Source organism: Coregonus lavaretus (assembly GCF_964263955.1).
Source record: "Coregonus lavaretus genome assembly, chromosome: 1".
Lineage (NCBI taxonomy): Eukaryota > Metazoa > Chordata > Actinopteri > Salmoniformes > Salmonidae > Coregonus > Coregonus lavaretus.
The window spans coordinates 37,674,026-37,699,665 of record NC_139988.1 but is presented as its reverse complement, the minus strand read 5'-3'; the positions used below and the strand labels follow the sequence as shown (position 1 = coordinate 37,699,665).

The following is a 25,640-nucleotide window of genomic DNA, read 5'->3' as shown; positions in this document are numbered from 1 at the left end:
ATCTCTGGAGAGACCTGAAAAAAACTGTGGAGCGACGCTCCCCATCCAACCTGACAGATATTGAGAGGATCTGCAGAGAAGAATGGGAGAAACTCCCCAAATACAGTTGTGCCAAGCTTTAATCTCCACTATGCTGCTGACATGACCCTCCAAAAAGGAAAACATACTAACACACTTCTCCCAGCAGCTCTGGGAAGATGGCCAAGACTGACACCTTTAGGGAGGCTAAATATTTTCCCTTTCTCGCAGCATCATCTGTCCACATTCACACCGACAGAGACCTCAAGAGCAGCAACCAGCTGTTCAGTTGCATGAAACCAATCAGGGTGAGAGGGTCTGTTGTTGAAAACACAGAGCCGCCCCACGGGTGAATAAACACCAGTGTTTGCTCTGCCACCAGGTTCCGAGAACCCCAGATTAAAAGGGCACAGAGTCTCACAGCGTGGCTCCTTTCAGAGTCCAATCTGGATTCCTGCTTAGATTAGTTTGAGTTGCTTAGCTCTGCAACAGCATGCTGTACGATGAAAACATTACACACAGAGGTGTATCATATCACAACACATCTGAAAAAAGCTCTTTCAACATGGCTATCGCATACATTGTTTTAATGGTTGTTCTTTTGGCCCAAATGTGTGAATCGGTCTCTCCTGTCCACCCGACCTGCGGCCTACATTTCTGCCGGATCAAGTTCCCATCCAGTCCTTCGGGTTATTGCAATAACATTATAAAAGTTTATCACAGTAATCTCCCTGGAGATTGGAGTCATGAAAAGCCACTCTCCTGACTGGCTTGAACCAGTCCAAACCAAGTGGACTTGACGTTTGGTCATGGGCGCACAGCCAGGGGCGAGAGGTGAGCTATTGAGAGAGCTGCTTAAAATGAAATATTTTTGAAGCTAGATTAACATCAGTTCAGGGTGCTAAGGGGTAACAAGAGAAAGCCGGGCAAGGCTATTTTTATGTAGCTACTATCACACGCACAGCAGCTAAAAGAGAAAGGGGATTACTGAACAGTCTGTGAAGTGGTTCTGGTATTGGGAATAACATAGTTCCTCGCCAGAGTGGGATAGCATTTGGCTGAAGCCAGAGTAAGATTTCATTGCCTATGTCCTCTGCCACCAAGAAAACACTGGAATGTTGGAAGTGAGGGTCTGTTTTTAGGACTCTTTGATCTGGCAACCATCAGGGAAATCAAAGGGCAAGACATTAAGGACATTACACACAATAACACATTCACACCTTTGGACATATCATTTCCAGTCAATTACTTTATTAGTGCCAAAAGTTCATCTTGCATAACTTGTGTGACGTTCAGCTCAGGCTTATGCCAAAAATAAGTGTGACTGGAACACATGATTTTACAGAACAGCGCATGCTTCAGATAAGCCACGGTTTTGTGTGTGCATTCAATGCTGGTATTCAAATAAAAAATAGAGCAGAAGGATAAACACTGTCAGTCTTTCACTGGTTCATACATGACAACCTCCAGTAGAACTGAAAACATTACCAACAGTCAGAGTTGCCACATATTGTAAAAACAAAGTACAACACAATCACACTCAAATTAGAGTCACCTTCAAGAGCTTTTAATCATACATAGAAATGTCATTCAACAGTACCATTCATTTAGAATGTTATATCAGTATATTTAGTGTAAAGAGCATTATGTTTTTGTCTGATGAGGAATATCCATAGGGATGACAGAAGCTTTTATAAACTACACAAGAGATAGAGGTGTGAAAGAGAGAAAGACGCAAGAGTACATGACTACATATATTGTAACACCTCAGACTACATTTGAATACCTCAAAAGCCAAAATTTATCTGTGGTTTATGTACCATTGTCCATCCTTTTTATTATTTTTATTTTTATTTTTACGAGCAGTGTCTTTCAGAAACAAAACGTCAACATACATTTGTGCTAGCTCCCTCCCATTATCAATGCCCTATGTCTGGGTTACTCCTAAAGTTGAGCTTTCTTTTACAATACATTTTACCGACTTAAGCGATTCTTACTGGGATGCAATTGCTTAAGTTGCTTTTGAACAAGAGGGTGCACATTACTGCAGTTGGAATGTGGTATTGTAGACATGGAAGGGATCCAACACATCCAGCTCACAAACACCACTACAAGACGTTGTTACCATACGTGTTGGTTGTCAGCGCCACAATAACAATTCCAATCGTCGACAGTTCCAAACAAAAAACAAACATGTACAAGACAAGGTGAACAGATATCAGCCTACAAATCCCAGAAGCGCAGTTAAAGTCAGTCAATTCCTTAGAACGCCCCGTGTTGCTTCAGGTCTTCTGCCGGCTCATAGAAACTTGCTCTGTAGGGTTTCAACTCCCTGGTTGTCGAAGTAGTGTCGCATGGCATGGCACACATGTTAAGGCTGGGAGGGGGGATGTGCTGCATGCTGCGACATGGCTGCAGGAGAGGACATGGACTGGACCATCGGCTGCGCTGGCGGGGGGAGCGGGTGCAGAGGCTGCGCCTCTGAGTGCGTGTTGGGAGAGGGTGGCGGTGTCGGACGTTTGAATTTGTCTGGGCTGATGCTTCTTCTCGGGGAGGGCCTCTGTTTCAAAGAAAAGAGCAAAGACGAGAAACACTCTCTGTCATGTCAATTCTCATTTTAAAAAATTACCCTTTCACAAAAAGCTTGTATTTGAAATCGAACACCTTCAAATATCTTTCTGGAAACAGTGCCCCTCTTGCATTGGCGAGTCATAAACAAATACTGCTGGTGCCAAAGCGCTGGCGAATAGCTGGTGAATACACCCTGGCTTTGACGAGTGTCTGGGTGGCTGGCCTGGAGCTCCCTGTCACCACCACTTACTGCTGATGAGCTCTAGGATCTCTAATGACGGCTGCCACCCAGAAACCAACACACTTTAGAGGCATACAGTGTCACTTTTTCAATGGGAAATCGCAAGTCACCGAACAGAAGCAGAGTGTTCAGTTCACACAGTAAACTCTGAGCTCCTGACCCATCTGAGCTGAAACCTGTTTAAACACCAGGGTGGTCCTGGTACCTGATGAGAGGACCTGGTACCTGATGAGAGGAGGGTGAACTTCTGTGACTTCTCCCAGCAGCCAGTCAGACACGGGAAATCAATGTTACTTAACCAGTCTCCATAACCACAGGGAATGGCTTCACTCTACAGAGACACTAACCATGTTTCCATCCACAGTTTTTATGCAAGTAAAGTCATAACGTATATTCAAAAAAAATTCACGGCAGCTGTGATGGAAACAGGAAGTTTCGGTACAATTTTATAAATGCCGACAGATCATTTGTTCGTTCGACATGGTGTGATCTTTTTGTGTCTGTAAAATTAATTATGCGAGAAACGGTGTAGAAATGCCTTTATGTGCAGATATTGATATAACAACGATCATATCAAAATAAACTTGGAGTCACACGATGACATGTTGTGTGGTCCTCCCACTACGACTCGGAAAACCATGCAGTTTATTAGGCTACAGATTAAATAAATGATAGGATTCATTTTGTCTGATGCCTATGGAGTTGACAATGGTATTCCTCAAGGCAGTGCTATCAATTGTTTTCTGTTCAATATTATGATTAATGATGTGTTTACGAATGTGGGTAGGGGCATTGGGGCTTCCCTATATGCTGACAATGGAGCTTCGCAGGGTGGTGAAAGTGCACAGTGATCTTGATGCTCCTTTCCAATACATAGAGTGTCTTATTCTGGTGACATGATGATCGATGCTTGACTGTCGTTTGACAAATAAAAATATTCTCGCTCTTACCATAATAATCTCATCATGTAGACTAGTCTACCCGCACTATCTGCGAGCTGTTGGCTAGAGTACACATGCCAAGACCAGACTAGGCACATTTGATATTTAACGCAATAGATTTTTGACAAAACTATTGGTAGAGTTGAAAATGCGATGGAAACATATTGAACATATAGATTTTTATTCTGTACATGAAAACATAAGCAAAAAAGTAAATTGTATGTGCACTACGTCATCACGCACTGATTCTTATCCGCAACAAATCAATTTGGTGGAAACACCACTGGTGGGAAAATTTGCATATTTTCTTTATGCAGATTCTGGAATATTTACATTAAAATCTGTCACCAATTGGATGGAAACCTAGCCGATGTTGACATTGAGCCGGAGGCGTCTGCAGAAGACAGTCACTGATGTAAAATGTTCTACTCAGTACTCAGACTCCTACACAGAACTTTGGTATATTTTAGTATCCATTTGCAATTAATAGGCTAATCCATATTGCCCCAGGCTGCTCCCAGGTCCGTTTGTGCAGCAATGGAACGAATGATGGGACAGAGTGACCTGAACAGCAGTAACAGAAAAGTGAGGGAATGGAATTTCCTAAAGCCTGTGGTAATGAGTGGTTGAACGGGAGACAAAGGTTACAGGGATCTGTGTCAGATTGGGCTGATCCCTGCCGCCACCACAGTCATTACCACCCTGCTGGCACTGGGAGAGGACCTCCTGAGTAGATAACAGGCACTGGGAGGTCACTTAAACATAGGCAGGGAGGTCCCACAAGATTGTGCCGAATGGTGTGAGAACTGAAATACAAGCTTCTAAATCAAGAGCATTCTACAGCATAAATGGACATGAGAGCGTCTACATTGTTCGTCATGGGAGTATTGAATAAGTTTATCAATACAAGCACAAGGATGCTAGTCGGGCAAAATTAAATATACCCTCTCCCTGGAGTTTATGGTAACACACAAGGGATTCTTCTGCTATTGTAATCCTTGGGATGGAAAAACACTTTCAGTGTAAAGTTAAACAACTAAAACCAGAGATACAAAGTACAGATAAAGTCAGAAGTTTACATACACTTAGGTTGGAGTCATTAAAACTAGTTTTTCAACCACTCCACAAATGTCTTGTTAACAAACTATATTTTTGGCAAGTCGGTTACGACATCTACTTTGTGCATGACACAAGTAATTTCTCCAACAATTGTTTACAGACCGATTTCACTTATAATTCACTGTTTCACAATTCCAGTGGGTCAGAAGTTCACATACACTAAGCTGACTGTGCTTGGAAAATTCCAGAAAAAAATGTCATGGCTTTAGAAGCTTCTGATAGGCTAATTGACATAATTTGAGTCAATTGGAGGTGTACCTGTGGATGTATTTCAAGGCCTACCTTCAAACTCAGTGCCTCTTTGCTTGACATCATTGGAAAATCTAAAGAAATCAACCAAGACCTCAGAAAAAGAATTGTATACCTACACAAGTCTGGTTCATCCTTGGGAGCAATTTACAAAACACCTGAAGGTACCACGTTCATCTGTACAAACAATAGTATGCAAGTATAAACACCATGGGACCACGCAGCCGTCATACCACTCAGGAAGGAGACACGTTCTGTCTCCTAGAGACAAATCAATCCCAGAACAGCAGCAAAGGACCTTGTGAATATGCTGGAGGAAATAGGTACAAAAGTATCTATATCCACAGTAAAACAAGTCCTATATTGACATAACCTGAAAGGCCGCTCAGCAAGGAAGAAGCCACTGCTCCAAAACCGCCATAAAAAAGCCAGACTACGGTTTGCAACTGCATATGGGAACAAAGATCTTACTTTTTGGAGAAATGTCTTCTGGTCTGATGAAACAAAAATAGAACTGTTTGGCCATAATGACCATCGTTATGTTTGGAGGAAAAATGGGGCGGCTTGCAAGCCAAAGAACACCATCCCAACTGTGAAGAACAGGGGTGGCAGCATCATGCTGTGGGGGTGCTTTGCTGCAGGGGGACTGGTGCACTTCACAAAATAGATGGCATCATGAGGAAGGAAAATTATGTGGATACATTGAGGGGAAAAAAGTATTTTATCCCCTGCTGATTTTGTAAGTTTGCCCACTTACAATGAAATGATCAGTCTAATTTTAATGGTAGGTTTATTTGAACAGTGAGAGACAGAATAACAACAAAAAATCCAGAAAAACGCATGTCAAATGTTATAAATTGATTTGCATTTTAATGAGGGAAATAAGTATTTGACCCCCTCTCAATCAGAAAGATTTCTGGCTCCCAGGTGTCTTTTATGCAGGTAACGAGCTGAGATTAGGAGCACACTCTTAAAAGGGAGTGCTCCTAATCTCATTTTGATACCTGTATAAAAGACACCTGTCCACAGAAGCAATCAATCAATCAGATTCCAAACTCGCCACCATGGCCAAGACCAAAGAGCTCTCCAAAGGATGTCAGGGACAAGATTGTAGACCTACACAAGACTAGAATGGGCTACAAGACCATCGCCAAGCAGCTTGGTGAGAAGGTGACAACAGTTGGTGCGATTATTCGCAAATGGAAGAAACACAAAAGACCTGTCAATCTCCCTCGGCCTGGGGCTCCATGCAAGATCTCACCTTGTGGAGTTGCAATGATCATGAGAACGGTGAGGAATCAACCCAGAACTACACGGGAGGATCTTGTCAATGATCTCAAGGCAGCTGGGACCATAGTCACCAAGAAAACAATTGGTAACACTACGCCATGAAGGACTGAAATCCTGCAGCGCCCACAAGGTCCCCCTGCTCAAGAAAGCACATACAGTGGGAAAAAAAAGTATTTAGTCAGCCACCAATTGTGCAAGTTCTCCCACTTAAAAAGATGAGAGGCCTGTAATTTTATTTATCCAGAAAATCACATTGTATGATTTTTTTGAATTTATTTGCAAATTATGGTGGAAAGTAAGTATTTGGTCAATAACAAAAGTTTCTCAATACTTTGTTATATACCCTTTGTTGGCAATGACACAGGTCAAACGTTTTCTGTAAGTCTTCACACACTGTTGCTGGTATTTTGGCCCATTCCTCCATGCAGATCTCCTCTAGAGCAGTGACGTTTTGGGGCTGTCGCTGGGCAACACAGACTTTCAACTCCCTCCAAAGATTTTCTATGGGGTTGAGATCTGGAGACTGGCTAGGCCCGGGCGGTGTGTTTGGGATCATTGTCATGCTGAAAGACCCAGCCACGTTTCATCTTCAATGCCCTTGCTGATGGAAGGAGGTTTTCACTCAAAATCTCACGATACATGGCCACATTCATTCTTTCCTTTACACGGATCAGTCGTCCTGGTCCCTTTGCAGAAAAACAGCCCCAAAGCATGATGTTTCCACCCCCATGCTTCACAGTAGTTATGGTGTTCTTTGGATGCAACTCAGCATTCTTTGTCCTCCAAACACGACGAGTTGAGTTTTTACCAAAAAGTTCTATTTTGGTTTCATCTGACCATATGACATTCTCCCAATCCTCTTCTGGATCATCCAAATGCACTCTAGCAAACTTCAGACGGGCCTGGACATGTACTGGCTTAAGCAGGGGGACACGTCTGGCACTGCAGGATTTGAGTCCCTGGCGGCGTAGTGTGTTACTGATGGTAGGCTTTGTTACTTTGGTCCCAGCTCTCTGCAGGTCATTCACTAGGTGTGGTTCTATGAATTTTGCTCACCGTTCTTGTGATCATTTTGACCCCACGGGGTGAGATCTTGCGTGGAGCCCCAGATCGAGGGAGATTATCAGTGGTCTTGTACCTCTTCCATTTCCTAATAATTGCTCCCACAGTTGATTTCTTCAAACCAAGCTGCTTACCTATTGCAGATTCAGTCTTCCCAGCCTGGTGCAGGTCTACAATTTTGTTTCTGGTGTCCTTTGACAGCTCTTTGGTCTTGGCCATAGTGGAGTTTGGAGTGTGACTGTGAGGTTGTGGACAGATGTCTTTTATACTGATAACAAGTTCAAACAGGTGCCATTAATACAGGTAACGAGTGGAGGACAGAGGAGCCTCTTAAAGAAGAAGTTACAGGTCTGTGAGAGCCAGAAATCTTGCTTGTTTGTAGGTGACCAAATACTTATTTTCCACCATAATTTGCAAATAAATTCATTAAAAATCCTACAATGTGATTTTCTGGATTTCTTTTCTCTCAATTTGTCTGTCATAGTTTACGTGTACGTATGATGAAAATTACAGGCCTCTCATCTTTTTAAGTGGGAGAACTTGCACAATTGGTGGCTGACTAAATACTTTTTTTCTCCACTGTATACAGGCCCGTCTGAAGTTTGCCAATGAACATCTGAATGATTCAGAGGAGAAATGGGTGAAAGTGTTGTGGTCAGATGAGACCAAAATCGAGGTATTTGGCATCAACTCAACTCGCCATGTTTGGAGGAGGAGGAATGCTGCCTATGACCCCAAGAACACCATCCCCATGTCAAACATGGAGGTGGAAACATTATTCTTTGGGGGGTTTTTTTCTGCTAAGGGGACAGGACAACTTCACCGCATCAAAGGGACGATGGACGGGGCCATGTACCGTCAAATCTTGGGTGAGAACCTCCTTCCCTTAGCCAGGGCATTGAAAATGGGTCGTGGATGGGTATTCCAGCATGACAATGACCCAAAACACACGGCCAAGGCAACAAAGGAGTGGCTCAAGAATAAGCACATTAAGGTCCTGGAGTTGCCTAGCCAGTCTCCAGACCTTAATCCCATAGAAAATCTGTGGAGGGAGCTGAAGGTTCGAGTTGCCAAACATCAGCCTCGAAACCTTAATGACTTGAGAAGATCTGCAAAGAGGAGGGGGACAGAATCCCTCCTGAGATGTGTGCAAACCTGGTGGCCAACTACAATAAACGTCTGACCTCTGTGATTGCCAACAAGGGTTTTGCCACCAAGTACTGAGTCATGTTTTGCAGAGGGGTCAAATACTTATTTCCCTCATTAAAATGCAAATCAATTTATAACATTTTTGACATGCGTTTTTCTGGATTTTTTTGTTGTTATTCTGTCTCTCACTGTTCAAATAAACCTACCATTAAAATTATAGACTGATCATGTCTTTGTCATTGGGCAAACGTACAAAATCAGCAGGGGATCAAATACTTTTTTTCCTCACTGTATAATGAAGCAACATCTCAAGACATCAGTCAGGAAGTTAAAGCTTGGTCGCAAATGGGTCTTCCAAATGGACAATGACCCCAAGCGTACTTCCAAAGTTGTGGCAAAATGGCTTAAGGACAACAAAGTCAAGGTATTGGAGTGGCCATCACAAAGCCCTGACATCAATCCTATAGAAAATGTGTTGGCATAACTGAAAAAGCGTGTCCGAGCAAGGAGGCCTACAAACCTGACTCCGTTACACCAGCTCTGTCAGGAGGAATGGGACAAAATTCACCCAACTTATTGTGGGAAGCTTGTGGAAGGCTACCCGAAACGTTTGACCCAAGTTAAACAATTTAAAGGCAATGCTACCAAATACTAATTGAGTGTATGTAAACTTCTGAACCACTGGGAATGTGATGAAATAAATAAAAGCTGATATAAATAATTCTCTACTATTATTCTGACATTTCACATTCTTAAAATAAAAGTGGTGATCCTAACTGACCTAAGACAGGGAATTTTTACTAGGATTAAATGTCAGGAATTGTGAAAAACTGTGTTTAAATGTATTTGGCTAAGGAGCATTTAAACTTCCGACTTCAACTGTATGTATGTAGGAAAGATAGACCTATATATTTATTTATGTTACTTGTTTATTTACCCCTTTTTCTCCCCAATTTCGTGACATCCAAATTGGTAGTTACAGTATTGTCCCATCGCCGCAACTCCCGTACCGACTTCGGAGAGATTAAGGTTGAGAGCCATGCGTCCTCCGAAACACGTCCCTGCCAAGCCGCACTGCTTCTTGACACACTGCTCGCTTAACCCGGAAGCCAGCCGCACCAATGTGTCAGAGAAAACACTGAACAACTGGCAACCGTGTCAGCGTGCATGCGCCTGGCCCTTCACAGGAGTCGCTAGAGCGTGATGGGACAAGGAAATCCCAGCCTGCCAAACCCTCCCCTAACCTGGACGACGCTGGACCAATTGTGCGTCACCTCATGGGTCTCCCGGTCGCGGCCGTCTGCGACACAGCCCGGGATCGAACCTGGAGCTGGCTCGGCCCGACTCCTGGCCCATTTATCGAAAAGACCTCATTTGATTGACTATTCATATAGTCCAGGGATCATCAACTAGATTCAGCCGCGGGCCAACCTTTTCTTGAGCGAATGGTCGGGGGTCCAGAACATTATTTTAAATAATATGTAGATTGCAAATTGACTGCAAGAATCCCAAACAGATATAATATTTGACTAAAACAATAATTTCAAACCTTGCTATATGATAACACGTGGGAATACTTGGGAACAGATTTCCAAAATGAAAATAACTTGGAGCTGATTTCCTGGAGTTTTTACAGTCTTATGTCCAACAACAATTGATTGTTGAGGCTAGTTATGTAAGATGACGGACACAGTAGCTTTATACCGTAGCAAACAAATTAAAATGTGACCCAGATTAGGCTAGATACTAACGAACACACCATAAAGATAAATGGGCCACTTACACCCAACCCTCCTCCATCGTATTGGTAGGAGATCCATTCTTCACTATTGCTACATCTCAGCAAGGATCAATGTACACTTCTACACTCCCATGATATCTAGAGCCGGGACATTTTTGGTTAGTGCCATCTGATAATACTGTCTGCGCCATTTAAGAGAATAGCTGGCATTCATCCATCTACACATCAACCCCATTCTTGTCATGTTGCAGCTTATATAGCTTAGTTTTGCTTGCAATTTTCACAAGGTTGATCCATGAAAAATAACAATTACTGAAGATGATCAATGCATCCTAAGGCACCAAATAACCAGTAGTACTGATCACATTCCTGATAGTTTCTGGAGGTGCAATTGATGGCTCAAAGCTAATTCCGAAGCCCCAAACCAAACACTAGGCCTATTCACTGGCCTGCTTCAATGAAACAGGGGCGTAAGCGTTTGCACTGCTCAGTGTAAAATGACACTACGGTTCCATTTTCAATATTTCAATGTGCAGCTCACACTCAAGAACAATAGGATAAAGTGGCTCACGCTCTGTTCGCGCTGCCCAAAAGTTACGCTTACAGTGCAGCAGGTAAAATACCTACTGCTTTTGCGATGTCGCACTGTAGCTCCTATGTTAGGACTGATTTTAAAATCTCATATGACATTTAATTAGCATCATTACGTGCACTGTAAATTAAACCAAACTAGTTCAGATGCCCATTGGTGCTCTGATAGGAGTGAAGCAGACTCACCGCTACGGCGTGGGAGGATCCTCCGTGGATGTGCAGGGCTGGGGCGTTGAAGTGGGAGATGGCAGCTCTGGACAGAGTGGCTGGGGGAGTGAACCCAACTGTGTGACTGCCGTATGACAGACCTGGAAGAAGACAAAACCATTGTTTAGTTTGCAATGTATTTTAGGTCTCTGAATTCCATGTTCAGTTGCAGCCAAATATATTGGCACCCTTGCACTTTTGTTAAATAATTCCCTATTTCTTAAAAAATAAGTTCAAATTGAAAACAACTTTTTTGTTACTGGATTTTCAACATTGCAGAACCAATTTTATTTTTGTAAACTTAAGTTTACAATTTTAATTTAGACAAATGGCATGGACAAAATTATTGGCACCCGGGAGCTTCTACTTGGTTGCACAGCCTTTGGCCAAGATAACTCATCAATGCCCTCCAACTAAGGCTGAACGATTTTGGAAAATAATCTAATTGCGATTTTTTGCCCCCAATATTGCGATTGCGATTTAATATGCGATTTAATTTATTTATCCTTTTTCCCCTACAAAACATAATGAATGATTTAAATATGACCAACACAATAGTATATACATTTAGTGTGAAATGTTCTTTCCCATAGGCTGGGTCTATTTGTTAGAATTAAATTCAAACATGTATGACTTGAAATAAATGACATTTTTATTGAACTGCTCATTACAGAAACATCTGTGGCTTTGCCACTGTGCATTTAAATAATTTAAACAAAGGCATGAACTTTGTAAACACTGTGTGCAAAAGGTACAGTCTTAAGAAAAAAATAATTTTAAATTGTATGTATCTTACTGCTCCCAAGTCAGTAACATTTCACACAACTGAAACAAGGAATTTGCTTTGAAAATATTTTGTAAAATCAAAGTAAATAAAGTTATAAATAAAAAATGAGAAATGCACTTTTAATTTAGACAAACTATTTTTTATAAACGATTTGAATATTATAATATAAAATAGATGAGCCTCACTTATCTCAAGTACACAACAATAACACACCACACAGACTAAAGTTCACTACGAGTATGGCACTGCCAGCCATACTTATCCAACAGTTCTGTTCTCAGTGGCTCACAGGTTTTTTGCTAAGAAAACCAGAATATTGACTTTTTCTGGCTTCAAGGCTGAGCGAGTGCAAGTCACAATATTCCCTCCTGTGCTAAAAAGACGCTCTGAGGGAGCGCTTGTAGCAGGTACACAAAGATACTTGCGTGCCATGGTGCACAACTGTGGGTAGCTGATCTTGTGCACCCTCCACCAAGCCAATGGATCATCTTCTCCATCAATGGTAGGAGTCATCAGGTAATTGTTTATCTCTGCCTCTGCGACATCTTCAAGATTTACAGGCAAAGAAGGAGAGGCTGAACTGGTCTTGAAAAAACTGCCAAGAGACCTCTTCGTCTTTTCCCCCAAGGACTGTGCACTTTGAGGCATCTGAACAGTTTCAGTACGAGACCTCTTCTCCTATTAGATGAAAACAACAGCCATTCGTTTTCCAGTTAGATTTTACAGAAAATTTTTGTTTTTGTGAAATACATAATTATTTACCCAATGATATGTACGTTGTGCCAAGTCTACTATCTCTGTCTTCAGACGAGTCTTGATAGCAGGGATGTTGTCTGTACTGATGTACTGTATTTTGAACCTAGGGTCCAGGAAACAGGCAACATCCAAAAGCTCCTGGATGTTTGGGTCTCCATATTTGTTATTGAGGTATGCTAGGACTTTGGTTTTTATTGATTTAGTCAGGTCAGTGTCCTCAGCATCTTCAGCCAGGACTGATGTGGCAAAAAGGTGGAGAACTGGCTTGAGGTAGGAGATGCTTACATACTCCTCTCCAGAAAGAGCATCAGTAAACTCCAGTAGAGGATGCAGTGCCTTGTGAATCGACTCCAACACGTCAATATCCTGCCAGGTTGGGATAAGGGAGCGTGCATATCGATCTCCAGACAATACCTGAGAAATGGCTTTGGCCTGTTCAAGCACTCTGGCAATCATCATTTCTTTAGAACCCCATCTTGTTGGGCACTCCGTTATGAGGTTGTGCTCAGGGAGTTTGAGCTCTCTCTGTGCCTCCGTCAGGGCTGCTTTCTTCTTCCAACTGTGGGAAAAGTGCCCCACCAGCTTCCTGCACAGTGCTGTTGCCCTTGACACTCTGTCATCTTTGAGTGCATTTTCTAAAAGAAATAAAAAGTAGTGTATTACACACAATTTGAGTTTTGATACAAGGCTCTCACTATTACACACTCAAATTAGCTGTAATTCTGAAATACACACAACCACAACACATCCTCTCTCTCTCTCTCAATTCAAAGGGTCTTTATTTGCATGTCAATTCTCTCTCTCTTTCTCTCTCTCTCTCTCTCATAAACACTAAAAAAACATGTAAAAAACAAAAACAAGAAAAGAAAAAAAATGCAGGTGGGCATTCCACCACAGACAGACATATGATATAAGCAAGTAAAATGAATTTACATATTAGAAAAGGAGTGGAAGTATGAATTTATTTAATCCCATCCGATTTATATAATATCATTTATATATATTTGTATATTCAGCTTTACTAATCGACGCATCTCTCTCTCTCGCACTCGCGCACACACACACAAACACACACACACACACACACACACACACACACACACACACACACACGATAACTTACCAATGGCAAGATGTAATCTGTGGCCAAAACATTGGAGCCTCGTCCATTCATTAAGCCGCGCAGCAAGCACCATATTCGACGCGTTGTCCGTCGTGATGCAGACGTGATTCTCCTCGTGGAGATCCCAGCTGACAAGCCCTTCTCTCAGGCCGGCTGCAATATTTTCCCCTGTGTGATCGTCTGGGAAGTAGGTAGTTTGTAGGCAGCGAGCTCGGAGGTTGAAATCTTCATCAATAAAATGGACTGTAAGACTCTGGTACGGCTCAGCTGTGCGGCTTGACCACATATCAGTAGTGCTAGCAAAAAACTCCACCGTTTTAAGTTCCGCGGCGACTTTCTCTTTGCACTTTTTGTACAGCTCCGGTATGGCAGTCTGACTGAAGTATGTGCGGGAGGGTATACTGTAACGTTTATCAAGCGTATGTATTAATGCCATGAACCCAGGCTTGGTCACCGTGCTGAGAGGCATCATATCTTTGGCTATGAACTCGGTTATTGTCCGAGTGATTTCTCCGTGCCGTTTTGAATTACGTTCATACGGAGTGACACTTTCGAACATTTCTGTCAGTGATCCCTGTCTTGAGGTATTTGGCTTGTCTCGCGCACTGATGCTCGGCATTTTGGTCATACAACTGTCATGCATTGATTTGTGGTATTTTTTTAAGTGCTGAAACAGGTTTGTAGTGTTACCCCGTGAAGTAGCAATCGGAGCACGGCATGCTCTGCACAACACCTGACGCTGCTCAGCATCTTCTTTTTTAAAACCAAAATAGTTCCACACCACCGACGTGCTGTTCCTCTTCGATATTAAAGTATCAGCTGTGTCAGTTTCTGACTGTTCCGTCGAGCAAGAGGCCATTGCGCTGGACAGCATGAAAAGTCGCGTCACGTGACCACCTCAAATCGCGCACGTTGCGATTAGAAAATCGCGTTCAGTCAAATCGCGATATTATCGCGAATGCAATTAATCGTTCAGCCCTACCTCCAACTGCTGTTTTCAGCTATCGCCATAGGTTTTGGATGTGATTCAGATCTGGACTCTTCGCTGGCCACTCCAGAACAGTTCAGCATCTCTTATTGAAACATTCCTGGATTCTTTCTGATGTGTTTGGTGTCGTTGTCTTGCTGTAAGACAGACAACCTTCAATGGAGACCCAGTTTTTGGACACTAGGTTTAACATCAGACTCAACATTTCACTCCAAAACACCTTGATAATCTGCTGATTTAATGTCTTCCACACGTTCAAGGCTCCCAGTACCAGAGGCAGCAAATCACGGCCACAGCAATATCGAACCTCCCCCATGTTTGATTGTAGGGAGGGTGTTCTTTTCATTGAATGCTTCACTTGGTTGTCAGTAAACACAGCGCTGATCTGTATTGCCAAGGAGCTCTAATTTGGTTTCATTGGTCCACAGAACATTTTCCCCAGGATTAGGTGGGTTTTTGAAAAGTTCAATCAGGCTTTCTTGTGTCTCCTTCAGCAGTGGGTTCTTCCTAGGTTTACCAATGACCAAATGAAGCATTCAAAGAATGCCCTCCCTACAATCAAACATGGGGAGGTTCGATAATACTCTTGAGTTGATTTGCTGCCTCTGGTACTGGGGGCTTGAACGTGTGTAATACATCATGAAATCAGCAGATTATCAAGGTGTTTTCGAGTGCAATGTTCAACCCACTATCGGAAAACTGTGTCTGTTGAAGGTTGTGGGTCTTCCAACAGGACAACAACCCCAAACACACATCGAAAGCACCCTGGAATGGTTCAAGAAGAAACACTGGACTGTTCTGGAGTGGCCAGCGAAGAGTCCAGATCTGAATCACATACATAACCTATGGCGAGATCTGAAAACAGCAGATGGTGAAGGGCACCCCTCAAACATGGAAGAATTTGAGCAGTTTGCTGCTGAAAAGTGGGCAAAATTGCAGCAAGCTCATTGGTAGCTCCAAGAAGCATTTGTTGACAGTTATCTTGGCCAACGGCTGTGTAACCAAGTATTAACTCCGGGGTGCCAATAATTTTGTCCATGCATGTCTTTATTTTCTAAATTAAGTTCACAAATGATAAAATTGGCTCTGCAATGTTGAAAATCCAATAAGATCTCAAGACCAAAAGTTGTTGTTTTTAGAAGAAATAGGGAATATATTTGCGGCCAATATGCAAATGGTATGAATGTGAGTAAAGTAAGGTTGAGGATCTCTACGTGACTGGGAAAAACCATAAAGGCTGGTTGAAACATGCTGACCATGTTGCAGCATGGTCATTTCAATCAATACATTACACAGGCTTTGGGGCTGCTGCACTCACCAGGTTTCCACAACTGGCACTATACTTACACTCCTAATTGGGTTCACGCCACAGCGATCACCCAGCCAGCTACTTTGGGTCATTAGCGTCAGAAGCCTAACACAGTGTAGCTTGGTAACCTGGCCTGCTTAGCGTTTCTGGGGCCATGTCTAACAGAGCTATCAGCCCACTAACACTCGCTCATAATGTCTCTAGTTGTCTGGAACTGCAGACTGTCAGAGATAAACATACACAAATGACCATGCTGGACTTGTTTCAAACCCAATTACACTATTTTTGGTCATTCCAGGGAGCATCCTTACTCTTCCTTCTCTGGAGCAGCTTTAATGTAAAATGTTGCTCTTTGGGGAATGGGAGATACACAACTGGATATTGGCAGTGGTTTGTCTCAAGAGTGTTGTAACGTCGGCCTAATGGGGCGATAAAAGGTGAAAGACTAATCCTCAGGGGCGGCTGCAGTTATTGCTTATGATCAATGTAACCTTTCAGTCAGTTTATATCATGAAGTACCACAATGTCAATACTGCAAAAAACATCTATTCTCTAATAAGATGTTTTGAAGACCGACAGTCCTTGCAGCCCACTGGAACTTGAGCTCCATAGTCTTAAAGGCCCAGTGCAGTCAAAAAAGTGATTTTCCTGTGTTTTACATATAGTTCCACACTATGAAGTTGGAATAATACTGTGAAATAGTGAAAATGATAATAATGCCCTTTTAGTTTAAGTTCAAAAACATAATCTGAAATTTCAGCTTGTTTTGGTGGGGTGGAGTTTTGGCTTTCCATGGTGACATCACCAGGCGGTTAATTAGTTAGAACAATAATAGAGTTCCAAACCTAATTTTCAGTTCTACCCTCCCACTCAGACCACTCCTAGACAGTGCTAGCAAAATTCTTCTTTGAGAAATAGCCCTCTGCTAAGAAACTATTTTTTCTTTTTGACCATTTTAATTGAACACAACAAGGTACTTATTGTTACCCATACATTATTTGATATTGACATAAAAACAGCTGCATTGGACCTTTAATTATACACCTGAAAACATTTCCCGGACTAAAAATCATCCAATGTTACCCGTCTGATTTCCTTTAACTCCATCTGATCTGTTAACATGAACCATGGTTGCTAGGAGGTGCCTTGTATACTGAACCTGGGCGTTGCAGGATCTCTTTCAACAGGATGTGCTAAGAGGAACACTCAAAAGGAACTTGAAGCAGGCAAAGGATGTCACCCAAACAAAATAATGTATCCTTCAATTGGTATTAACTTTAGAAGCTGTCAATCACTTTACAAGATGTCTGACAATTTTAGAACGAACAATGTGGTTAGGGATTAGTGTTAGGGATATAAATAGGATTGAATAGATGTATTATCTTGATAAACCTGTTAACCCAACGTTCAAAACAAGTAGCGACCTTGTAACCGAGACAGGACTTGTACCAAGGTGACCTTAAATTCACCCAATTATCAGTAAGGATATATCAAACTGGAACAGAGAGTTCCTGATACACAGCTAGATAAAATACGACTTAATGATTAACTTAACATAAAATAGTACATTTTTTACATTTTAGTCATTTAGCAGACGCTCTTATCCAGAGCGACTTACAGTTAGTGAGTGCATGCATTTTTTCATACTGGCCCCCCGTGGGAATCGAACTCACAACCCTGGTGTTGCAAGCCAACTGAGCTACACGGGACTATACACCTATTCATATGACACTATATTTTACAACAACTCTGTCAGAGTCAATGGTGCTCTTTATGGACGTGGCGCTCTCTCTTCCTTCACCCAGTGACATAATAGATATTCGTAAAACAGTGTGTAATTATGAGGTGTTGGACGTGGGCCATTGTCTTCCTGTACTGTACGTACCAGGTGATATGGGTCGGCTGGAGCTGGGGGAAGGAGTGTATGGGATGGGACTGGATACCGTCCGTGCTCGCAAGCCTTGAGCTGACATCTCATTGAAGTATCTGACGGGGGAAAAGACCACAGTTTAGACAATTAACTTATGTCTCCAAATATCACTGCCAAATCCCTTGAGCAATGATTTGCTGTCTGAAATAGAAAGTACTAGCATTGGAGTATCAGGTGTGATATTGAGGAAGTGAGAGTGTGGGGTTGCATATTTGACGTTTGGCTATGAATGGCTGACAGAGTAGAAATTAAACATTGGTTGGAGATGGTGAAGTTGGAACAGAGTGTTTAATGGGTTGCTGTTTCATGTCTACCTCTCGTCGTCCATCTCCAGACTGGACTCGCTCTCAGATAGTTGTCTACACAGGGCCTCGCGGCGCTCCATCTCTCTCTGCAGCTTCCTCTGCAGACGGATGTTCTCCTCACGCATGTGCCGTTCCTCCTCAATGTACTGGGCCCGCTTCTCTGTGTCTGGGAGGGGACGGACAAATAAAGTTTAATCAAAAACAAATGCATCATCATTACACAGCAATGAGTCATTTCACAACAATGTATTTTTCTGAGAGAGCAAAGACGCAACAGTATTTATACAATATTATAATTAATGTGTTTACCAAAAGTAGTTGTCTATGATGCACCACTTCAATAGTTGTTTTAGTTAGCCCTTCTTTGGTGTTTTTTTTATATGCTCTTTATTGCTATAGTACAGCAGCTATTCACCTAAATACACTGTGTTTGTCATGTTTCAAAGTAACACTAGCTCCATAGTTGAAATAGGTCACGTCTGGTCTCTAATAACAAAGAGGGTTATGAGCTAAAAAAGTCCATGATTTCATCAGCTTCTTAGTATTATTTTTGCCACAGCCCTGGTCCAAGAGGGCTTTAGACCAAACAAAAGATGGGTCTGACAGCTCCCTCTAGTGTCTGCAGCAACCACCACAGAACATCAACTGTGTGTATTGCGCTGTCCATGTTGCTGAAGCTACAGCCATTTCTGACTGAAAAGTTATGTTAAAGAAATCCCTAATTTATTTCCCCTCAACCCTTGCTCTCTTTACATGACATGTATGCATCGCAAGCACCTGACCAATAGGGCCTGACCTATTATCATTATCACATAAATAAAGTGGTTATAACAAACTCTGAACACCGTAACACGTGACAACAAAATGGATGCAGAGTACATTAAAAATAAACTCGAAACGGGGGAATGTTTACTGGTTGCGCAGTCTGATGTGAGGATTTGACTAGTTGTGGAAAATATGTAACAACAATGTAAACACAAATTATAAGCGTTCCAGAGTCTGTTGTAACATTTTTTATTTTTTTTGTAAAGCCTTTATTACAGCAAAGACTAAAAACATTCACATTCATTCGTGAATGCAACTTTCGAAATGAAACGGTTTAGGCCTATTTATTGTTAACGCCAATTATTCAATGGTCGCTTTGTTATTTTAAAACTAAAATGCTTGATTGCATTTTACATCATGAATGACTCGCATTCTGTGTGATGACAAGAACAAATAAATGCTTGATTGATACAGTAGCCTATAAAAGTATTGAAATATAGGCCTAAGTAAGTTACGGTATTAAGACTAAACAGACAGCGCGATGGTGGTTACACAAGGCTGCTATACCAAGCCTACTAATGATAATGACATTACCTTTTATTATAATGATGACCATAATAATAATAATAACAATAAGGAGATCAAAGAAAAATGAGGATTATTATTAATATTAATATAATTTCTGACAATTTGGAACAGTGTTAACACTAAATAAATTATAAATAATACCATGGTCTAACGAATTTGGGAAATTGTTGCGTGAGGCTTGGTGCTCACGGAATCAGTAGGCTATTAAACACTCAATCAGGCAACAGAAGCAGGCTCAGTCTTATTTCTGTAGATAGCCTATATATGGATGATTTATAAATCCAGGCACATTTAACAGTTAGGCAATTGATTATAGACCTAATCAAGTTGGGGTTTCCTCTCTCCTCACTTTTCTTAGACAATTAAGGCAAGGGCTATTTTCTAGTCTCCTAACTCTGCTGCTACAGCATTATTCACAACACCAATATGCTGGTTAACTGCTATTATGCACATAGCAACATGGTCTAGGAAAAGGCGCCAATTCAACAGCTCACTGATGTGTTTCAGAATCGCAGACAGCGACCACTATCTAACGCGGGAGAAAGCGCATTTGTTATAAAATAATATTATTTTTTACTTGTGTTGCGCCATTGTGCTTACATAATATATCCACCATATACAATTTCAGTAGCACATTTCTTAGACTGATGGACTGTGCCATCCCCACAGCCTCCACAATGTATCAGTTCACTCAGACAGGCGCAAATCAGACAGGTGTCTTGTACACAAGTGTTATTTATTTTATTACTACTGCTCGATTAAAGATATCTCGATCAACCAACAGCCTGTGGACCAAACAATCGACCAGTCGACTAAATGGGGTCAGCCCTAGTGTGTCCACATCTGTTTGAGTGGTAGTATAACTATTCTTCCCAAATTGAATTAAATGAAAGTGTATAGACCTTTCAAACACATGATACACATGTATCGATTCCAGGCTGTATCACAACCGGCCGTGATTGGGAGTCCCATTGGGCGGCGCACAATTGGCCCAGCGTCGTCCGGGTTTGGCCGGTGTAGACCGCCATTGTAAATAAGAATTTGTTCTTAACTGACTTGCCTAGTTAAATAAAGGTTAAATAAAATAAATAAATCTGTAAAAAGATGAGTACTCTACTGTGACCTACTACCACTGGTGTTCTAAGATCACGTGAAACAATCAGTGAACAAAATGCACAAGTTCTGCATATAAAACTGACTGTAAATCTTCTTGAGCACCAAAGCTTTTCCGAATTCTGGCAAGGAGTACCCATTGGCCTTTGACACTCACGCTGCAGCTCGGTGGTACGGAGGCTCTTCTTCAGTCTCTCCACCTCGTTCTTCAGGAAGCGGATATGCCGCATCATGTTCTCCGGAGAGTCAATCTCCATGGAAACATCCCTGGGAGAGGGAGGAGCAGACACAGGCTGGTCCAACTTCTCCTGGAGGATTCTGTCAAAGACATGTGAGATCCAATGAATCAACACTGGGTAAAGTCAACAGATCCGCCAATAAGGGACGATGGAGAGAACCATTCGATATATTATTACTACTTTCCTAATAAAGATCATCACTAAAGAGCGCACAACAGTAATATGAAGGTTCATTTTGTTTACTTTCAACCATTCACTGAATCCAGCACCTGGGTTTCTCTAGATGTGCAGACTACCTAAAGAATATATGGTTACTAAATTATAAAATCCTACCTTTTCTCTGCCTCCAATTTGTCCATGCGCTTCCACAGTCTATTGACAAGAGCCTCTTGTTCTTGCTCTAATGTGTTTTCGAGGTCAATCTTCTCGCGCCTTAGCTGGAAAGAAAGGGAACACAGAAAAGAGATATTCAGTTTGAGAACATCTTACACAAAGAAATGCACACCCACACACACAAACGTATACATTCCCATCATGGTAACGGCATTTGCGCTTAAGTGGCAGTGCCGACACGATGTTTAAAGTTTGTCCTAATGTCCTCATAGAATAGACTCAGTTGCACCAAGACAATGTCATTGCACATGGCGTCACTCACAGGAGGCTGGTCAGGGAAGGACGGCTCAGAAAAATGGCTGGAATGGGGTGACTGGAATGGTATCAAACCCATGGAAACTATTGTGTTTTGATGCATTTGAAACCATTCCATTCATTCATTTCCAGACAAAACTATGAGCTCGTCCTCCCCAATTAAGGTGCCACCAGCTGCCTGTGGTGTCATTATAATGTCACTGTACCTGCTCCAAGGTGAGCTGCTTTGATATAGTGTCGTTCTCCATTTTCTTGATCTTCTTCATCAGTTTGTTGACCTGGAACTCCTGCTCCTGCTCCAAGTGCTGTTCCAACTCAGCCTTCTCATGTTGTAACTGTGGGAGGAAGATGGGAGGAGAAATCAATGCAAGTAATTGCAACCAATGGAAAGATTGGCATTAGAGCACTGTGGCTACATGTTGATAGGTCTGTATTACAGAGGTGGTAAAGTGTTGGTACTGCTTGTCTCTATGATTGTGATCTGGTGAAGAATATGTTGTGAAATGGCGACGGTGCAGCTAGATATTGCCGAAAGCAGCCAAAGCAACCACCTTTGGCAGTCTACCAATAAAAAGGGTGCGGCTCATAGCTTGTTAAAAATAAGAGGATTGTGTGATGGATTACGCAGATTGATTTTTTATTAGGGTAAAATCACTCATATCTAGAGAACACCGACTAATCATCAGGTCAAAATAAAACAAATAAAACAGGGGGTTGAGCTATTTTAGTTGAGTGCTAGAGGCCATTTGACAACCTAACCTTAGCCTATTACTACAGTACAGTGGACCCTAACTTCAGAAGAACAATCAGTGTACACCCTGCAGAGACATGCCTATTTCTTCGCGCCACAGACCTTTATTATAAGTTGGTGGGTGTTTATATTTGTCCTATTTCACACATGTATAAGTGTGTTATCATTTGCATGTGTGAATTGGATGGGATTTGTGTGTCCCAACTGCCCCCGAGACACCATCACGGCCAGGGTCTGCCATTATCAATGGCGACCCTGGAGCAATTAGGGTTAAGTGCCTTGCTCAAGGGCACGGCAACAGATTTATTTTCACCTTGTCAGCTCGTGGATTGGAACTAGCAACCTTTTGGTTACTGCCCCAACGCTCTAACCACTAGGCTACCTGGACCACAACATAGAAACACCACAACAGAAAGGACTGGAGTGTGCAGCCAATATTCCCAAAGATGATCAACAGCTTCAGGCAACATCGAATGTCAACAACTTTTCTCTTAAATTTGACCAATTAGTAGGAAATAATGATTGATTATTGGGCTTCCTGTGTAAACACAGCCATAGAGGGCTGTATCTGAAGGTGGATACAGGACTTCTAGGGCAGTGGCTCTCAAACCTCTCCTCGGTTTCACAATTTTGTCGTAGCCCTGAACTAGCTCACCAGAGTCACCTAGACATGGGCTTGATAATTAGTTGACAAGTTCAATCAGGTGTGCTAGCTCTAGAATAGTTCAAATAAACAGAATGGCTGGGTGTGCCAGAGGAGAGGTTTGAGAACCACTGATCTAGGGTATAGGACAGGGGTGGGCAAACTCCGGCCCGCCAGCCGATTAAATGTGGCCTGCGCGGGATTTTAAAAACCCACTCCGTGCCACACTTGAACGTCTAAAACTAGATAGAAAGTATATGTATTAATTATAATGGACCTATCTATATTCAAATAACTGCCCTTTCTCTGGCTCGCAAATAGATTTTGACTAACAAATTGGTCCAAAAAAATATAAAAATCCCTATGTGGCCCTCGTCCCAAAATCATTGCCCACCCCTGGTATAGGAGGAGGCCCAGTCCTTATAGTAGTAGTAGCCTATACCACTGAAAATACTAATACTATGAACCACTATTTACTGTTGAAGCCTGGGGTGTGATAGAACAGGGTTGCTAGTTCAAATCCACATTAGCATTGTTGTTCTTGCCTGGTGCAGGCCACTGACTTGAAACGCCTTACACGAAATTCATGGAAAAGGGTATGTCAGATAAAAGGTCATGTTCACATAAGTGTCTCCCTCCCACATAAATGACTACCATAATTTCTCATTTTATATCGACACTTGGTGAGGGGAACACGTGCTAAGGAGAGTCTGTCGACACTAAAGTGTAGGAGCAGAAGTGGGCCTGTTTTATGTTATGGAACAGGACAGATAACAAAAGCCTCCAGACTGTCTGACCTTTAACCAGGGTTTGTTAAAACACACGAGTGGTACAGTGAGATTCATGCTTCATCTTTGTACATCAAACCATTAGTCAGTACTACAAAGGTCAATAGCTCATACTGGTAATGGAGCTGAGGCTAAATGTGGGTCGGTTGCAAAAGAGGCCAAATAGCCTAACCCAGGAATAGGAGTAGTCAGTCGAGAGTCATTTAGAGTAGTGATGAGGTCGTTTAAGAAAATAACTTCAGTCAAGAACCAATACTGTTATGCGCTCCACCCCAAACCTTAGGTTGACACCGCGACAAATACTTGGCATAAGTTAAATGCCCCAGAGTCAGTTCTTTTCCAGCTGTCACTCACTTGCATGAGTTTTCTTGACAGTTCATTGGTGAGAAATTCCTCCTCTTTCTCATAGTTAACGGCGAGGGTCTCCTTCTCTTTCTGCAGGGCCTGGATCTTCTTGAACAGGGTGTTGCTGATGAACTCCTCCTCCTGCTCAGCCCTGGCTTGCTGCAGTCACGGAGAAACAAAGGACAAAATGTACCAAAAATATCAGTGCAGCATTCACAACAAAATGGCTCACGGAATACCTCAATACAACATGTCATAAATGTGCTACGGGATGCTTAAATGTTGGAATGGGTAACAATGGCAACAACATGAAGTGATTTGTCTTCGCCAATCGAATGTCAACTTCTACCACACTGCTCAGCTCACAGCTGTCTCTGCTAAAATATGAGATTGTTATTCGTAAAGGTGATGGCTTTCTAATTGGCACAGTAGTCTCTTGACAAAAGCAAGGAATAGTACTGTGCAGGTTTGCTGCATTAAGGTCTGTCAGCTGGAAAGGAAGCAGTTGGTCCACCCCATCAATGACTCAAGAAGTAGCCTATTGCAGCAACTGAATGAGTGACTGATGTTGAGGAACTAGCTATTCGTTTTTTTTTTTTTTACGTTAGGTCATGATTTATTATGAATTCAACAGTTGTGTCAAGGGGTAGATGTAACGTTAACGTTAAGCACAAAAAGAAAGAACAATGAGAACCCAAACTAAAGCCTCATAAGAGCAGACTAGTTGGCTAGTTTAGATGACACGGCTAACATTATTCTAACGTTAGTTAGATACAAACGTCAACTTCTTGGTCACCATTTGTCAAATGGATTAGGTGTCAGCAAATGAACAACAGGACGCATTGGCTAGCTAGCTAACTAAACTACGTTAGTTAACAACACCAAAACTAAACGGGCTACCTAGCTAACGTTAGCTAACCAACTAGCTACGCTAGCTCACTAAACTAGCTACATTATCTAGCAAGCCTCTTAACAAGCATAGCTAGCTAACGTTAGTTGGCTAATCTAGTTTGAATTTCGTATGTTTCACGTGCGTGTCTAACGTTAGGTGCATTTGTAGAATGTAGCTAGCTTGGCTAACCAACAAAAACCACCAGTTACTCACAATGGTGACGCTAGCTTTACGCAGGTCCCGATTCTCCCCCTGTAGCGCCTTGCACTTGAGTTTGAACGTCTCCAGCTCAATTTTAAGAACTTTGTTCTCCTGTTGTAGTGAGGCTAATCGGTTAGTTAACTCCTCTAATCGAAACTGTGAAATGACTACTCCCGGTTTGGTCAAATTTGAAGCGGAGGATGACATCGGTGTAGCCGAGCTACTCCCTGCTCCGTCGGTGTCGCTCTCGCTTGCACTGTCCGCCATGGCTATGTGCGACAGACAGTACC

General features: G+C 42.2%; 2 protein-coding genes across 2 annotated transcripts; both read right to left on the bottom strand.

Annotated features, from left to right (window-relative positions):
* Positions 1 to 1,247: 1,247 nt before the first annotated feature.
* LOC311129226 (coiled-coil domain-containing protein 6-like) lies at positions 1,248 to 25,640 on the bottom strand. The gene is made up of 9 exons (XM_084161528.1): positions 25,363 to 25,640; positions 24,267 to 24,416; positions 21,937 to 22,065; positions 21,416 to 21,519; positions 21,001 to 21,161; positions 18,387 to 18,543; positions 18,028 to 18,128; positions 11,159 to 11,280; positions 1,248 to 2,578 (listed from the first exon to the last, which is right to left on the bottom strand). Exons 1-9 carry the CDS (start codon positions 25,615 to 25,617, stop codon positions 2,390 to 2,392), a joined length of 1,368 nt encoding a protein of 455 aa, XP_084017654.1. The 5' UTR covers positions 25,618 to 25,640; the 3' UTR covers positions 1,248 to 2,389.
* Positions 11,809 to 14,415, bottom strand: LOC311129215 (E3 SUMO-protein ligase ZBED1-like). The gene is made up of 3 exons (XM_084161519.1): positions 13,846 to 14,415; positions 12,729 to 13,357; positions 11,809 to 12,644 (listed from the first exon to the last, which is right to left on the bottom strand). Exons 1-3 carry the CDS (start codon positions 14,402 to 14,404, stop codon positions 12,252 to 12,254), a joined length of 1,581 nt encoding a protein of 526 aa, XP_084017645.1. The 5' UTR covers positions 14,405 to 14,415; the 3' UTR covers positions 11,809 to 12,251.

Bases quoted from the DNA above. Each gene is read 5' to 3' on its own strand.
- LOC311129215 (XM_084161519.1), bottom strand. From the start codon at position 14,404: ATGTTCGAAAGTGTCACTCCGTATGAACGTAATTCAAAACGGCACGGA. The intron at 13,358-13,845 runs GTAAGTTATCGT...TATTTCTTTTAG, and splicing joins CAGATTACATCTTGCCATTG to AAAATGCACTCAAAGATGAC. The intron at 12,645-12,728 runs GTAAATAATTAT...TTCATCTAATAG, and splicing joins CACAACGTACATATCATTGG to GAGAAGAGGTCTCGTACTGA.
- LOC311129226 (XM_084161528.1), bottom strand. From the start codon at position 25,617: ATGGCGGACAGTGCAAGCGAGAGCGACACCGACGGAGCAGGGAGTAGC. The intron at 21,162-21,415 runs GTAGGATTTTAT...TGTCTTTGACAG, and splicing joins AAATTGGAGGCAGAGAAAAG to AATCCTCCAGGAGAAGTTGG. The intron at 11,281-18,027 runs GTACGTACAGTA...GTCTTCTTCCAG, and splicing joins CAGCCGACCCATATCACCTG to GTCTGTCATACGGCAGTCAC.